At 40.9% G+C, this 17,886-nt stretch overlaps 1 protein-coding gene across 1 annotated transcript in view; it reads left to right on the forward strand.

Annotated features, from left to right (window-relative positions):
- The first annotated feature begins 153 nt into the window (after positions 1 to 153).
- LOC104287187 (fructose-1,6-bisphosphatase 1-like) overlaps positions 154 to 17,886 on the forward strand; it is a 27,807-nt gene continuing 10,074 nt past the window's right edge. Inside the window, exon 1 of the mRNA XM_009885856.1 lies at positions 154 to 260. Within this exon, the coding sequence (XP_009884158.1) occupies positions 154 to 260 (107 nt within the window). The remainder of the gene's footprint in view (positions 261 to 17,886) is intronic.

The raw sequence follows: 17,886 nt of genomic DNA on the forward strand, positions 1-17,886 counted from the left end.
AGGGCTGGCAGTGTAAGCAAAAAAACAAAAACCGTCTGAAAGGGAACCCAAAGTAAAAACTGAATGGTGGTGACAGTTTTAAGACAGTTGTCATCTGAGGCAAATTTAACAGCAAGCTCTTCACTGACCATACAAAATTACAGCATGTCAAAGATGAAGACGGTAGCCTACCAGATTGTCTTGGCAGAGAAGGAGGAGAGAATATATATCGTGCAAGTGGTATTCCACCGGCAATACACTGAAGCTCGTTCAAAAAATTAGTAGGAATCATCCCAACAGTTGCAGTGCATGTCTTCCTGCTGTCAAAACTCAGATCTAGAAATCAGAGATTTACATTTCCAAAACAAGTGTCCAAGGTCAGATTTTCAAGTTCATTCTAGGACAAAAGTGGCCTGACATTCAGTGAGAGCAAGATTCCTGTCATTGCACTGAATTATTTCTGGATTCAAACACTGTCCTTATTTTAGAGAAGCATGTTCTTTTTCTTCTATTCATAAATCCTTTTTTATTTCACATCTTCAGAGCAATTTTTCTTCAGACCATCAGGCAACCAAACCCTTTTTGTTTTCCCTGTGGTGATGCTGTGCCAGCATGGCAGTACTTTGGTATTCAAATTCTGTCTGCATCTGTGAATCATTCCCGACATGGTTTCAAGGAGGAAGGTGCAGTTGTGACCGGGATCTGAAGATCAGTAGCTCAGAGAACACAGGCTAAAGAAGTGTGCAGAAACCCTTCATTCTCCTGCCACAGATTTGTCCATGGAGCACCAGTCAACTTTGTAAGACCGTTTTTGTTTTGTCTCCATGGGAGAGTGTCAAAGGTGGGATTAGAATTTAAAACACGGAGTTTCAGTTCTTCCTTTAGATTCTCTGATCTATTTTTTCATTAAGAAGAGCGCTGTAATACCATACATTCCCCAAGCCATTTTAGATAGCAAAGCTTTCATAAAAAGCATTCAAACAAAAGGAGTTCAGTGGAAAGCAAGAATACACTTGCTAAATATTTGTGTAATTAATGTAAAATCAGGACACCCAAATTTGCTGACAAGCTGATTTAACTTCCAGTAGAGGATATAATCTCTACCAACAGGGTATACCTGCAGCAAAATTCATTTATATGAAGCAAAATAACCATAGCTCATACCCACTCAGAAATTTTGTACTTATTCAGACAGGCCTTTGTGTACTGAACTTGCATTCTCTGGCACTAATGTTAATATTTAAAAGTGAATTAAATACATGTTATTAGTTGAAAATGACGAGATTATTGGTGAAAAACAATGTGGAACAGCACAGGCCTTTTCTAGTTCCAAAACTGCTTGCTTTGGATTGTGGACAAGCAAAGTCTAAATTAGTGAAAGAAAAACTGGGCTAAATGTAAGAACAGGGGTTTTTTTAAACTTTAAATATATCATTAAGCATTCATAGAACGGCCAGTTGCCAGAAAAGCACTCAGTGGAATTTTCCATTGCCACTGCAGTCTATAGCTCATTTGCAGCTTTTGCCCTTAAGAAGAATCCAGGAGGTCAAGAATTTTGTCTGTCACTTAACGCTGTTTTCCTTTTTAGCTTCACATGTGATTCACCCAATCATATACCAAAAAAAATTGCTCTGGGTTGGTCTGTATGATCTTAAATAATTTGGCTAAACTCCCACTAACCTACTATATAAATGAATGTAAGACTTGCCTATGAAGTTCCTGTAATGGACAGTTCTCTGTTCAGGTTTATGGCTTGCTTTCCTCCATAAAACCTGAGGTTTAATGTGACCTGCTGGCCTCCAAGGGAGTTGAATTCAGGCCTTTGAAAGATGACAAAGTGAGCTGGAGCCGCATGGATGTGCAGCCACATGACAGCTTCTGCTCAGCCTGCTTGGGGGACTCTGACCTTGGCCAGAAGAGGAAGGGAAACAGCAAGGGCCAGTGACCCTGTAAACTGCCACAGCAAGTTTACACACATCCCCCAGTGGTGTTTACATTCCTTCAGCTAACACGCATTGATTAGTGCAATATTTAAAATTACTTTTTAAGCCTATTCCTAGCCTTAAACTATCATTGTTTTAAGCTTTGTGCAGACTTCAGAGAAGTGACTCCTTATGTTCAGATCATGTTTTCAAAATTTTTGCAACTCTTATAACCATTTTTTTCATTCCTTTGAAAGTCTGAATTTCAGCAGCAACGCACAGCTTCTGCAAATTTGGGAAGTATCTGGAATAAGATGGCCACATGTTTTAAAAACAAAAGGGTAAGAGGCCTTCTGGTTCCACTTGAGGAGTGACACAGGCTGCTGAGAACGTACTGCACATCCACGCAGTGTGCTCAGGAGGAGCATCATGTTAGGTCAACAGACCTAGGGGCTTGTGCCACAAACAGTGTAACGACAGCCCAAATCCACACCTCAATGTATGAATGTTGAAGCTGCCTCCATCTCTGAAGGAGAGGCTGTGGAACAGGTATGCTCCACCTCTGAAGTTAGAACTGCAGTTTGGCGTAGGGCGTGCATGGTCTATTGTTGGCCAAAGGGTTGTAACTACTTCTGACAGCGGTAGGGACTGCTGGGCTAGGTTGCAGTCTGGCATGGCAGCAGCACTGGTCCAAGTCTCAAGAGGGTGCTAGAAATAGGGTTGTATTTAGGACTGAACAGGAATGATCTAGTTAGATAAGATTAGCTCTGAGCTTTGCAGGGGATGTAACACTTAGAATAGTTTGGGGGATGGCAGGGATCACTAGGCAAAGTCTGGGATTTGGAATTGGGCTAATAGGTGACCTGCAAACCTCAGTTACAGCTTAGTAAACAAAGGACCACTTGATTCTGGTTTAGGGGTAACTACATTTGGATTTCTGTCGTGCAGCAGCCATTGGATGCCTGAGACTATGATTAATATTTGGTTTCGGATTTGGCCTTGCAAGAAGCCAGGTGTAAGGCTGAGTGGAGATGGCGACCTTACTCTGTGATAAGACCTGCCACATGGTTAGTGGGTCTAGGGCTTCGAGTCATTATTGGTCCTATGACTAAAATTGAGACTAGGTTTGAGATTAAGGTTTGTCATAAAGAAGGCTAACAAACTAGGTAGAGACAGAAGCAGCTGCTGGGGTAAATAAGAAGCTGGCTAAATTTAACTTTTGATCTAAATTTGGGGCCCAAGGGGAATGATTAACTATGAATAGTGCTGGGTCTGGAAGGGTGTCCCAAGGCTAATGTAAGACTGGTGATAATAGGGCCCAGATGGCAATCCTTTATGCCTCTGTATAAAGGGATCACTTAACACTGCATAAATGTCAGATTTGGGTTACGAGCCAAACAACTATGCTGTGATCTAGGCAATGCAGAGGCTATTGGCTAGGCTAAGATTTGGATTAGGATTTGGTGCTCGCTGCGGCCTTCAAGCTGCTTTCAAAGCTGGGATCCAAAAAGCTTCAGGCAAAGGCTGATAAACTGGAGTTATTCCTAGAAGGTGAAGGGCTGCTTGAGTAGCCTTAGGTTTGTAGTCGAAAAGCCTTAAGACTGTTAAAACCTGAAATGGGAGTGGCGTTACGTTTCATACGAGTTCTAACTGTTCACCTAGTCTTATGTGGCTGGACCAAAATGGTTCCCCATGCGACGCCGTGGCTGATGGTAGCAGGTGCCTCACAGCTAGTTGTAGATGTGGGGCTTGCAGGAGTCAGTGTATAAATGTTAACATGAGAATTAGGCTGAGCTGAAGTAGGGCTGAGAAGGTCTTTCACCTTGAATGCTCAAACCCCTGACTAAAAAATCCGCCTACGATTTTTGTGGGTCACTTAGAATTTGACGCCAGGGAGACATTTTCTGTGGAAAGTTCTTTCTGTGTGACAAAAGATGGGAAGAGTGGCAGGGACTTCTTAAATGAACTTAATCAGTCATTTCTGATTTTGAGGAAGTCAGATACTAAGAGTGTCTCAGTAGCTTATCAGAAAGCATATCTTTGGTTCCAATTATATTATATTATTATCTTGGTAATACCTTGATATTACCCTGGTATTATGAAGTTAACAATACAGTATAATTAGATAAATTATGGTTAAATATTAATTTTTTCAAGTTTAGGAGCTGAAGATTTTATTATATAAAAATGCTATTTTAAAATTCGGAAAGGTATGGTTCTCATGCAGTGTTGCAAAAAATATTTTAAAAGACAGCATTAGCATTGGAGAAAATATCTGTATATTTCTGCCATGTGATTTTCAGAGTTATTGTGAACATCTGCTTTCATAAAGCAGCACTGGTTTCCGTTCTAAAGTGCTGGCATAACATTTTTCTTCTTTTCCTCTTTTCGTTCTTTCTTTTCTCTCATGTTTGCCTGTCCTCATCCCATTCCTGTTCTCTTTTTCCTTCTCAGTATCTATTTTTATTTAATTTCATCTCATTCTTTTGTTTCTAAAAGCACTTCCCCATTAAATTTCAATTTGAAGCATTCCCCCAAATACCATTAAAAAACAGTTGCACGAAACAGTTGCAATGCATAAATACCTCATAAACAGGCGGACACACACTCTACATCTTTTTGTCCCTCAAAACATGTCCTGTTTGCTCTGTGAGATCCAAAGAGTTTATTACTCTTTAGGTGCTAGTCTTGAAATAGCTCTTTAAGTCCTGTTCAGCTATGAGCACCATTTGCTTGCAGCCATTCACATACATAAAACTGGTTAAATGGATGCTGGAGGCTCCTGTCCTTTGGAAAGGGGACATACCTCATACCCTGTGTAAATCAGAACAGAAGCATCCTTTTGGCCAGGTACGGGGCAATGGATATCAGACCTGACAGCTTTTGTCTGTAGAGCAGTGGTCTCCAAACTGGGATTCCTGCACCCTATAGGGTACACAAGAGAATCCAGTGGGGTGCAGCAAGAAAGTAATTTTTTACCATTAAAAAATAAAATTTAAATATAGTGTTTATTTTGTCTTTATGTCATCCTTTTAAAATTTCTATTTTGTATATATTTTATTATGTACATAACATTGGTATGGTAGTACATGTATATAATTTATAAGTAAATATCCATATATTGGAGTACATACTAAAAAATTTTTTACTCATAGGGGTGCGTGATGAAAAAAGTTTGGAGACTACTGCTCTAGAGCATCTAGTTCACATTGAGCACTATGTAGCTACTATATCATTCATGAATAAAATATATGTATAATCCTGTATTTAGGCCTGTATCTGTGGCATGAAAGAGAAATCCTATCAGCCACGTAAAAACAAATGTCTCCTTTCCCCTATAAAAATAGGCTAAATCAACTTCCAGCTGTGCCTTGTTGTGCAGTGCTTGCTCATCCTTTGCAATTAAGACACAGTGGAAGCTGAGGGCAGGATGTTTTGACTCCTGCTGTCTCATAAGGATTTCATGTCACAAAATACACATGGGGCCTATTTAATTGTTTTTGGTATGCAGCCTATATAGAGCTGAACCTGTGATCTGGACTTAGAAACGGAAGGAAGCACTGAATGTACAAGGACAGTTTGCCATCTTTTATTTATGTAAGCTGGACGAGTTATGGATGTGTTACTTGGCAACCTCACTCAATTTGAGCATTGAAAATTATCTTTTCCAACTCAATATATGTTATTCTTACAGGTTGCTTTTTTTTTAATATATTCTCATAGATTTTTTTTTGTTTCTTTTTTTCTACTGAAGGTGATCTATTCAGCACACAGTAGCAAAATGCCATTTGCAGAACGACATGTAGACTGCAGAATGCAAAGAGGAAAAAGGGAGTAACTGATGGTGAAGTTTTCAATAGCCGTGGAATTTTTGTCCATACAAACATTGCAGCAGCACTTCTGTAGAACCAGTCACATCCTCATATGCCTGTTTTTGTCTGTTTTCTGTTAATCTCAGACTGTGGACTGTGTAGGGCAAGGACTCTGCTTTTGTTCTCTCTATATCTGGTGCCAGTAATTACTTCTATCACTACACAATTATTCCCTTCATAATAAACAACAACTATACTAAAAATAGTAATCACAGCCATCACGACCGCAGTACTTAGGGATGCAGAAGGTCTAATCCCATACTGCTAAAACAGCTTCACTCATCACTGGAAACTACCTGGAAGGAACCAGACAGGGAGGACTGACACAGCTGTGGGAGCACAAGAACTATTTGGTAAGTGGAAGCAGAGAGCTCAGGGTACTGAATACACTATTTCCCGTAGGATTTAAGTTACTATTTCGTATCAACTGTAGGTTCGAAATACAGTGTCAATCTCTTCTCTATAGGTATAGAAGAGGGACAGCCTTTCTGTTCCCCTCCGTTTACTTGGTCACCATGAGTGTTAAAAGCTTCACGGCCTCTTTTGAAGGGACGGACGCGAGGCTCGCAGACCAGCCTCTGCGCCTCCGGAGAGCCGCCAGGCTCTAGTTTTGCAGTAGTTTGGAATAAATAAGCATTGCCATCTGATGGCCGAGCCGTGGTACTACACAGCAGCTCCCTGCCAGTGGAAAGTCAAGCAAGTGACTTTTTCTCAAAGGAAGTGTCTATGACTAAACACCAGATTTCATTTTTTCCGACACCATTTTATGACTATTTTCTCATTATGAAAATCCTGTTTTCCTGAACTAAGCAGGGTTTAAGCAGCAGGAAAGAGATAACTTTAATATTTGCAACATTAAAACCCATTTTCATCCCTGATGACCGTGTCTCTAGCTTTTCCTTAGAGACAGGATGTTCGAACCTTTTGCTCTGCTTTTGCTTATTCCTTCTCTGGGCCTTCTGTGGTATCGCTCAGCCATTCAGACAAGCACCTTTCTGAGTGCACGTACTGTGATTTTGTATGGTTGGCATTTACTGAGTGCCATGCTATTGTTTCTGGTGGCAGTGAATCTTGTGCTTGGACTGATACTCCTTATAAAGACCTTAGTAGTGCAATTCAGCTGTCAAGAATCATGGTTTCATTCTCCACTATGCACTTCTGACAGTAGTTTGTATAACTGTGTTTCAGCCTCTCCACTGTAAAATTTATTTTACAACATTGCCAGGCTTACCTCTTGGCGTGGGAAGCCTCCCCTTCCATTCAGAACTCTGCTCCCACTTACAGGTCAATTATCATCAAACGAGACATACTGATGATCTCGGTGCTACTACTAAACAGACCCAGGTTGAAAAAGCATTGGATCTGGGACCTGGAAAAGGGAAAAATTGATTACTAATAATTTTTTTTAGGAAGAGAGGAGTAGCTTGCAATTCTACATCATATTCTGTGCTAGGTTATCAAAGTGCTTTACTAATTGATTATCTTCTCAGCCTATCCTATGAGTGAGGCAACCCTGATGTATTGCATTTCTCTGAAAGTAACAGCAAAGTCCAGCCAAGTAATTCAACTTTTATAACACAGGACTTTTCAGTCCTTGATTTGGAAGATGGTGCTTACAACTTTGTACTTTACCAATTTCCTCCTGGGAAGAAATAAGGTATTGACATTACTTCTCCAGTAGCCTGGAAAACACTGTTTATTAGCTCATGAAGAGCTCCATGCTGCTTGCAAGATTTAACCTAGCAAGTCTAAACCCAATGCATATGTATTTCTGTATGGTAGTGCAGACACACATATGCAAAACCCACAGTCCTTTGACAATTGGAACATATGGCAGTAACTTGACCCTTTTAAAATATGACCCTGGGGTTTACTATCCTTTGTCATGCATGGACTTACTGTTATAAGAGCTCTCGCTGTTTTAACTTGTCACCTGGAAAGTACAGTCTCACCTTTGTAAAAAGATATTACATTTAGATGGGAACAGTGCTATCTGTAAGCGCTGGATATCTGGTCCTGTCTTACTCAGCACGCTGTATTGAATTCTGTACTAATGGCTTTCCAGAGAGTGAAAACAGAGGTGTAGGACTTCTGTTCGTATTCATATCCACAAACATGTGACTTAAGTGGAGATATGGTCCAAACCTGTTCAACAAAGCTTTTGCCTCAGCCTACTCCAGCCTGCTCCTAAGCATCATATCCAAGTATTTTCTATAAAGCACAACAACTCTACTAGATCATGGCTGTTCTCTTGCTTGGGTTTGTAAGTTGTCCGCCACTATTTATCTCATTTAATTAGAGAAATGCATGACTTCTCCCCCAGGTTTTCTGCAGTGCTTCTGGTTCACAGAGACCAGACTGCAATCATCATCATAGGCAATGAACAGTGCAACTGAAATAACGCAAGACCGGGAAAACAGAATGAGCACCTACTGGTAAAACAGAGATTTGAATACTTTGTTTCACTACATCCACTCCAGCCTTGTGTACACAAAAAGTACATCTTCATTATGGCCTATACTCAAAACACCAAAGTTTTCCTCCACCATTACTCTCTAGCATACCTGTTGCAGCATGCTGCAAACTCAACCTTCCTCTTACCACAGGTCATGCACAGCATATCACGTGAAGATGGTTGCAAAACAGAGAATCAACTGAATTTATGAGCAATTTCACTAATAAATTCTTAGCCTTAATTAATAACTAAGAACTCTGCCATTAAAATGAATGACATTCCAGAGTCATTTATTGATTTGAACTTCCACATGCTTCTTTGTCTCTGTAAGCACTAGGAACTTGAGCTTCAAGTTTTTAACCCTACTAATCTGTAGTAATGCTCTCCAACAGTGCTGCAGAAAAGATTCCCCGTTGAGAATACAGTTAACTTTCATTTATTATTTTGTACCCTTCCAACAGAAGTTTCAGGCAAGGAAAATACACTTTGTAGTTGACAAACCTCAAGCAGTATTACAAAAGAAAGAGAAAAAAACAGAGAATATATCTTTTCCACTGTACTGAATAGTTTCATTGTTGTTACTTTTTCTGTCACTAGTAAAATGTCAGTGAGTGAAGCATAGTCTCAAATGACACAGAAGTGTATGAGTTACCCGCTTGCACTGGTATCATTATCCATACTAGCGTCATTATCCCATGTGTTGAAAGCTGTGAGTGTGAAGTTTTCTCCCCCCACCCTGATTTTTTATCTTAATCTCAGCCTGTGTGAAAGTAGAGAACAGTGTCATCTCTAATACACCCAGGGAATGGTCACCAAACTGCAGTTTGCAGTGAGTTTTCTCAGCTAGTGCTATTCTGAAAAGGAATAAATGATGGTTTATGAATTGATGCATCTTGATGTGCCCTAGATCTTAGGCCAGACCTAGCTGCAGGCCCTTCATATATGTGTGAGATGATTAGTTGCTGAACAGGATGAAATAAAGACATGAAATACCACTTTCTGCAGGGAAACAGTTAACTTCTGGTCTACAAGGATGGCTTACGTAGCCATATGTTCTGCATAGTAAAGAAGAGCAAATGGGATTGACATGAAAGTTTAGTCTTAAAGTCAGCTTGCGATGGCGAAAGCAGTTCCAAATCTCTATGCTGGTTTGTATCTGCAGGCATAGTGCTGTACTATATCCCTATCCTGATCGTCTTGGGCACAAACAGACCAAACAGTGTTCTGTGTTGGAGTCTTAATTCTTCCCACATATTAAAAGGATATTCTTACTGGCAGGTGCAAGAAGGCAGCAATCATCTGCCTCAATACTGAACACAGATATTGTTATCCGTATGATCAAACAATCTATTGTAAAAGTAAATTCACCTTTGCATGATTACACACGTAGGGTTAAAATGAAAGGATATTTTTTAAGACTGATTGAGAATTTAGTTTCATGACTCACTCAGGTATGAATGGGTTGTGTAGGCTAAACCCCAGCACTCACTTTGCAAATGTGCTAGTACAGTTCCCAGCACCTGTTCATCACACAACAAAAAACTGATATCCAAAACACAGTATTGTGTCAAGACAGGGAGAAAGAGGTTCACATGACAGTGTCAGAATCAGGAATTTGATCACTGGGAAATGTATTTCAGTTTGCTGAACCTCCACTGTCCAGGCGTGCTGGTTCCCAGTTGATTTCAGAACATAGGGAAGAGAGCCAAGGCGCGTATTTAGTCCAGGGTCCACCTCCTGCAGTAGCAGCTAGAGGTGCTGTTTAGAACAGTGTGTGAGCCTGGCTATTCCTGCACTCCTTTCCCCTCCTACTACATCCATGTGTAACCTGGACTAGGGATGCTAGAAGGTGCATCCCTGTCTGTTGCTTTAGTGTTCACTGTCCAGGCAGTTTTCTGATAGATAACCTAATAGGAAGCCATAACCCAAACCCTAGCATATTGTAAGGTATGGCCCTGCCACCCTAAGAGCCTGGTAACAAAGGCAGGTGTTGCTGGTTGAACTAATTTCTGTGAGTTTGAAAGTAGCATGAACACACAGAGAAGGCAATAAGGATAGCAAGGATCCCCCTGGAGAAGCACTTTTTCAGTGTGACTCCGAGGAAATAGTAAGAGAGATTTTTATATCCATGCTGGCTGAGAGAGATCTGAACAACAAGAAAAGAAACTATCCCACAGCCTCTTTCCTGTTCTTGAAGGAGACAAAATGTTACTGTATGCTGTACGTATAAGGAAACGGGATAATAGTCCAAAGAGGAAAAAATGCATGGATGCAGCTCAAGCTCAGCAAGAGCTGTAGGCCCCCACTTCTCTGAGCGTATCAGAGTTGTCTTGGCTGTCTCCCAGATTCTGTGGCACCCAGAGAGAGCTGCAGAGAGAGCCAAGATCTAGGCTCTGCATGAGGTGTTGTCTCCAGCTGAGCTGGGAACTCAGCACTGGTTCTTAGTCAGGATCTCTTCCTTTTTATGTAGGTGGTATCTTCCTGCTGTGAATACCAGTGTTTCCCCGCTCCTTTTAAGGTCAGACTTAGTGTGAGGTGTGAGTTATGTGCTATTATCCCCTGAGACAAGATGCTGATGACCAGGGAAGAGGCAGTGGCCTCATCGTACAGCAGGACCTTGGTGGCCAGCCTCACTGTGACATGCTTATTTTCTGGATGAAAAGTGTTGGTACAAACATAACACCGTGGTCTTGTAGGTATCACAGAAACACTTGGTTTCCCCCAGTTCTTCTGCTCCTTGAAGCAACTTTCAGAAATTAGCCAATTTTCCAAGCTAGCATCTGAAGTAATAATGGGGTTAAGCTTTTAGAGCTAGATAGAAATTTTGTGGTGGAAGAGGTATTCAACACTACTCAGTGCTGCCCGTGGGAGATTCAGCATTGACTGGAGAGACCGAAAAGGGATGCCAGCCCATTAACTCGGAACATAGACATGTTGTCATTTTTCCAGTGCACACTAACTCCACAGGGGATATTTTTCTGTTACATCATCCACCCCAGCAAAATATATCACTTTTGATGACATGTTTGCAATGGTTTCTCCAACCCCTTTCTTAGAAGAGCAAGTATGAATGATTAGAGGGAGAGACTAGGAAAGATCAGAAGTGCTGTGGCACCAAAGGAAGTCTTCCACTAGGGCCAGATGCTGTCACTGTGTGAGTGGGATCAGGCAGTCCAACTGCAGAGCTGACACCAAAGCATGGGAGAAGCATGCACATGCACACAGACATAGACACAGACAGACACAGACACACACACACACTTCTAGCAGGGCTGGTACGACTGGCAGCCTATTCGCTTTTCTGGATTGATGAGAACCAGACCTGTTGAGGCAGCAATGTGTGATGTCTGCCCACCACAGAGCACCTGGAAGTTCATGAAAAGTGTATTGTACGGCAAGAAAGGAAGCCTGATCTCTGGTCTCAGATGAAAGATGGAAGGCGATGGAGCAGAAAGTGGCTCAGAAGGCCAAAGTCTGAGAAGGTGCTGCCAGATGATGACAGCTGTCAGCTGGGTCAGTGGGAAATCTGGAGAGGAGTGTAGGTGAAAACAGGTAGCGTGATGAACTACTCTCAGGAACACTGAAAGAGAGAAAAGACCCTTCAGGGTAAAGACACCTTGACAGAGTAAGCATATAAGGTCAAGACAAAGTTGCTCAGCATGCACGTCAAGCAAGACTGATGGCAGTACCTTTTCTGTATGGCAGTACTGCCTGCAAGATCCAGTTGCAGACTAGATCCCTCACATGCTAGAGGCTGTACAAAGAAAGCTCTAAATGGTCAAACGTGTGTTGTTATCAAAGAAAATGTCTTTGCTACTGCTGCCATCAGTAAAGTGAGCCTACTTGCAACAATGACGGGAAGTTGTAAGACAAAATCTGACTTTAGAACAGGTTTTTATAGCTATCTAACAACTAGTTAATGGGAAAGGATTTTGAGCTACTGCTTAATAATCCTATCACAACCAAGTGGACTCTATAACGATCTAAAGTATAGATTTCTTTCTACTCACCTTTCACTCCCATTTTTAAAGTTGTACCACCTTGCAGTGGTGTCCTAGCTGAACTTTCTTGCTAGTTCTCCACAGCTGACCCACTATATGCTTGGCATGTCCCTTCTCTGCTTCCTTCTGTATCATCTGCAATTGTGTCACCAGAGAAATATCAGGTTAGTAGAGCAAAAGGAAACAACAGATATTTTTTTTTTATTGCTAAATGCTTCATTTTCTCATTTTCTTTCACTGTCTCTCAGACTGTGTAAATTCTGAAATTGATCCAACAGCTTTTCATTCTGGCACAGTAAATTTTTTTCTTCAATTTTCTTTACTTGCCTACCCACATCACAAGGCAATTATATTGATTAGCTAGTCCTTACTCAGAATTTGGAATCTGTGGCAAACTATGCAAACTATTGATAAAATTACGTTTTAAAATGTAATAGTTATCAGTCATTTTAAATGTTTTTATTGCCTGTCCTTTGGCATGGAACAGAATACATATGGTGAAGAACAACAGGAAATAACCATATAAACAGTCACTCAGATTAATTTTTTTTGGCCATGTTTTTCAGAGGCTTACACAAAAGGAGGTTTTTGTGGATGTTATGCTGCATCATGTCCTATAGTATGTGTCACATTAACAGCAGAGTTTCAGGTCAGACCTTCCTCACACTGCCAATAAAGCTGGAAAAGCCAACCACTCTTCTGTATTGAAGAAAAGAGTTTTAACTGCGCTGATAAACATGTGAGACTACCTAGAAATTCTGAGTTGAATCGTGCAACGTATAAAGTACCAGAGCTGAACAAATGCCTTTGTTAGACATTCAGAACTGAACCTCTGAGACACTGTCCATGTAACTCACCCCAAACCACAGGATCTGAAAAACTTTAACGGATTGTACTTTGAAATTCAGTAATATAACTAGGTATTTGAGCCAGCGGCTAAATCCACAAAGACATTAGTGGGAGATCTGTCACAGCAATGTAACCTAGGACCAGGGTCTGAGAACAGCGTTTGACCTTTTATACCAAATGTTCTTCCTCTGGCCATCTTGAATTTTGCAGGCTCCCATTTTAAAAGTAAAAAAGCAATCTTTTTTTCATTTGTTTGTTAGATTGACAAATTTTATTGTGTAATCATACCTTATGTCACTTGGCACCGACAAAAGTTATTTGTTTCTGCAAAGTGAACTGTTAAAAATTATAACTATACTTTGAGTACGTTCTTAGCTTAGTAGTGAGTGCACAGAAATCTCTAGATGTTTTTAGCAGTTCTGGGTTTTTTAAATTTTGTTGATGTAAATTTGGAATGCTTACTTAAAGGACTTCTAGTTTATACATTTTACAAGATTAGAAGTGGTAGCAAATCTAGCATTCAGGTAGCATGTTCTTTGCTCTGGTTGCCTGGTGGAATCTTGTGGATAAGAAACAAATACAGAGACTTAAAAATTACAGTTCCATATTTATATTTCAGAGGCATGTAGAATTCCTGTCCAAGATGTCCTATCGGGACGTTAAGTGCTTTTTCACCCTACAGAAAACTGCGGCTGCACTCTCACAAGAGCCAACCTCACACTAAAATGCTAACAATGTTCATACTCCCACAAGAGGGCAGTAGGCAAGCATGGTACAGGAAAATCCCATCGCACTGGATTTTAATTACTATCAGCCTCATAGTTTAATTCTGTTTATTAATCATAGGGAAATCAGTACAAATTATGAGAGTATTTTAGTGCATAATATCAAATTAATCCCATTTTACAGCTACTATACTGAGACATTATTTTTTAGCCAGTTTGTGCTCTTAATTACAACCCTTTGAAGTTTATGCCTTCTGTTATCTTTCAGCTGTGTCACAAGATGTGAAGTGCTTTGCTATCACAGTCATAAATAAATATTCTGGAATGCTGATAGCTTTGCTATCACAGTCATAAAGAAATATTCTGGAATGCTGTCCCAGCATGGGAAATTCATGTAGGCAAAACGAAGCACTTTCTGAAGCAAAGAAGGCAAAAGATTCACTGTCTTTCTAGAGATCAGCCTGGTAATTTCCCACATGGCAGTCTTCCCTGCCTGAAGCTCTGCACATGCAACTGCTGTTCTTCCTGATCCATCCCCTGCAGCAGCCAGGACCAGCCTCAGTCACCCCCTTCGCACTGCTCCAGCCCTAGACATCATGGCACAGCAAGGTAGAGAGGATCTGTGTTAGTGGAGTGACACCACCTGGCAAGTGATCTCAGTGTGACTTGCTGGATCTTAGCCTCTGTCCACCCAGCTGGCACAAAACTTCTGCAGCTGTGAGACTTTTGTGCAAAGAAAATGTTTTTTCTCAGTGAAAGTGGAATCTAAAGGTGCCTTTCCAATGTGGGCACTCTCACTTCAAGAAAAAAGGCCTTTCTGAAGGGGTTTCACCCCTATTGCCTTTTTGGCTGTCATTTAAACCTACAAGAAGAATCCTTCATATTAAAATACCTGGGATTTCTCATCAGCATGTGTCTTATTTTCAAAATAGTTGCACATTTGGGGTTTTATGTGTTGGGAGAAATATTTTTTTTTTAAAGAAGTTACGTGGTTTGGATGCTTACAGTTCTAAAACAGCTGTGAACTGTGTCTAGTTTAACGTCATCTGTTCGCAAACAAGACTGTGTTTTCTTCTATATAGAAGCAAGCTGTTTCAGCAATGTTTAATCAACCAGCACTGACCTTTCTTCTCAAATGCCACAAATTCGTTTTCAATAAATGTTTAACTACTGGTTTCTAAAGGGAAAGGTTCACAACATGTAGAACCTGCTTTTTAACTTACACTGATTTTATAGTTACCATGCAGCATGGTTGTTGTAGGGCTGCATATGTGTTTTAGGAGGTTAAATTTTTTGTCTATATTCCAGACATCTTTTGACACTTGTGTTATCTCCTTTTTCATTTTGCTTCTGACATCTTCCTTTATTGTCCTAAGATATGTGAAAATACTGACGAAGAAGGAAAAAATTAAGCCCATAGTATAACACTGGCTAAGCTGGTGACCTTCTCTCTTAATAAAAGTGTGTTTGAGAATTGATCAGAATAATCTCAACAGCTGTACTGCAGTCTCTGGCTAGCATGGACAAACTTAGATTGACTAGATAACCAGTTGTCCCAGCAGGGAACTCACTGCAGGCTGCAGATTCTGCCCCAAAAGTTGGGTAAGTATTAAGCAATTTATGGCACTAAGCTTTATGTTCTCACAACTTGCCTACCCTCAATCATTAGATCTTAATTATTTAATGTCAAGTCAACTTTCTACACTATAATGGAATCCCAGAAACGAACAATGTACACAAATATTTTAAGGTCAGGGATGTGGAAATGGGTTAATCTATAGTATATGGAGTGGCCTTGTCTGCAGAAGACTATGAACATCTACTAAAAATAATCATGCTACTTCCCCATAGTGGAAAATACACATCTGGATGGGCCAATGCAAAACCAGCATCTTTTCGAATGGTTGTATTGCAGTTCACAGCTTGCTTGTTTCTATCTGGCTTCAGCGTTAGGAATGGAGGAGTAAAACTCTTGTCTCACCCACCTCACCAACTCCAAAAGGGTATGGGTTTCAGCTCAGAACTTGAAGAGAGTATGCATAGCCCTGTGAGTACAGTGGAAGAGCTTAGTTCTCCTTAGGCATGGATACCAAAATCTTAGGTTGCAACAATTTTGAACCGATCATAGAATCACAGAATGGTTTAGGTTGGAAGGGACCTTAAAGATCATCTAGTTCCGACCCCCCCTGCCATGGGCAGGGACATCTTCCACTAGACCAGGTCTAGTGCTCCAGTGCTTAAAGCCCCATCCAACCTGGCTGTGGACACTGCCAGGGATGGTGCATCCACAACTTCCCTGGGCAACCTGTGCCAGTGTGAGTCTTGGCTATTTTACACTGAAGTACAGCTCTTCCTGCAGGTTACTGATGTATTTGTTAGTGTCTTCATGGTTAGAGTAAATTTTCCCAAATCAGCAACTCAGGGGTTGTTTAGCATAAGTCATGCATTCCCATGCTATTCTAGCCTACTTGCTTCTACTCAGTTTAAGTGCGTTCATGCAAAATTTTATGGGGTCTTTCCTATTAATTGTTCTCAACTATTCAAACTGAAGTAGGTGTTATACGTGGTTGTAAAGCATTGTTTAGTGTTAAAGAAAGAGCTAATTTCAAGACCACCTTTATGATACTAGGCTGGTAACCACTTGCCAAAGACTGGAACATCCCCCTTGGAACAGCGTTACAGCTACTTATATCTAATATCTTCAGGACTGTCTGTAATTCTAGGCATGACTAAATTATTCCAGTTGTGCACTTGCAGGAGAAGGCCTTTACTCATACCTTTGAAGTATGTAATGCATAGATATGCAATGTGCTTTGCATGAAGAAAGAACACATATATGCAAAGAAGTGCACATTTTAAAAGATTTTTGCCCCATGTTTGACACCACCTGGAATAGTTTAAATTTTGGGATTTGAGACTGTGCTCATCCAACTCGTGCATGTATTCTACTGAAAGTAATCAGATTTTTTTTTATTCATCTTCTTAGATAATTCAAACATAAAATGATAGGTAATACAACAAATCTGCACTGTAGTGAGAGGATTAATTAATATTTGCATTTTTCAAATGACCGTGTGAAAGGGTGTATCTAGGGTCAGGTGTTGCACGAACTTGTTTCCACTTACTAGGGCCTGGGGTTTTCTGATCTGACATTAGCAGCAAAATGTACTGCTTTGTTTTACTGCACAATCAGAAAGGCTGGAGTCAAAAGCGGTGAGATTCAGGAGGGTCTAGGTTCCTAGGTGTGTTTTGCAGCGGTATTTGTATGAGGTGCTTTAATTTCTAGCTTTTGAAGTGTGACTTGAGCTACTGCTATCTATCGAACAGGTTTGGAGACTGTTGACTGTTTTAAAGATCTCATTGTGTCCAGTTGCCAGTGGCAGTTTCCCTGCAGCTTCTGTGCCATTTTATGGTGTTAGATGCGATGGTGCATGCGGGGTTAGCATGATCTCTTTAAACAGAAGAAGTTAATACTTGATGGAATCGGTTACTAAATGTGTGTTTTTCCTGTACCGTTGGGTCAGGATAAGAGCAGTCCAGTGAAGCAGGAGATACTAACCTTGCTCTGTAGGTTGTGTGCACTTCACCATAACCCACATGCCAGGCTCGGAGTTTTGCAATCAACTGGTGAAATGAAGCAGAATTCTGAATTTTGGGGCGTGCTTTCAGAGGCGTCAGTGTTGAAGTGAGAGAAACGTAAACACTAAGAGCTACCAGGACCTGTCTCTGTTCATTTTCTGTGCCATTCATGTACCAGATGACTCAAGCATCAGTCCCGTGTCCGTGCCCCTCTTCTCCCCGCCCCCCAGAACAGGGGAATGAGACACCCTTGGGTAAAAAAAGGATGCTTGTGGGGTTTGCCCGCTGCGGGGTGGAGCCCCTCTCCTCATCCTCATCCTCATCCTCATCCTCATCCTCATCCTCATCCTCATCCTCATCCTCATCCTCATCCTCATCCTCATCCTCATCCTCATCCTCATCCTCATCCTCATCCTCATCCTCATCCTCATCCTCATCCTCATCCTCATCCTCATCCTCATCCTCATCCTCATCCTCATCCTCATCCTCATCCTCATCCTCATC

This window comes from Charadrius vociferus, unplaced genomic scaffold, assembly GCF_000708025.1.
Source record: "Charadrius vociferus isolate BGI_N301 unplaced genomic scaffold, ASM70802v2 scaffold235, whole genome shotgun sequence".
NCBI lineage: Eukaryota > Metazoa > Chordata > Aves > Charadriiformes > Charadriidae > Charadrius > Charadrius vociferus.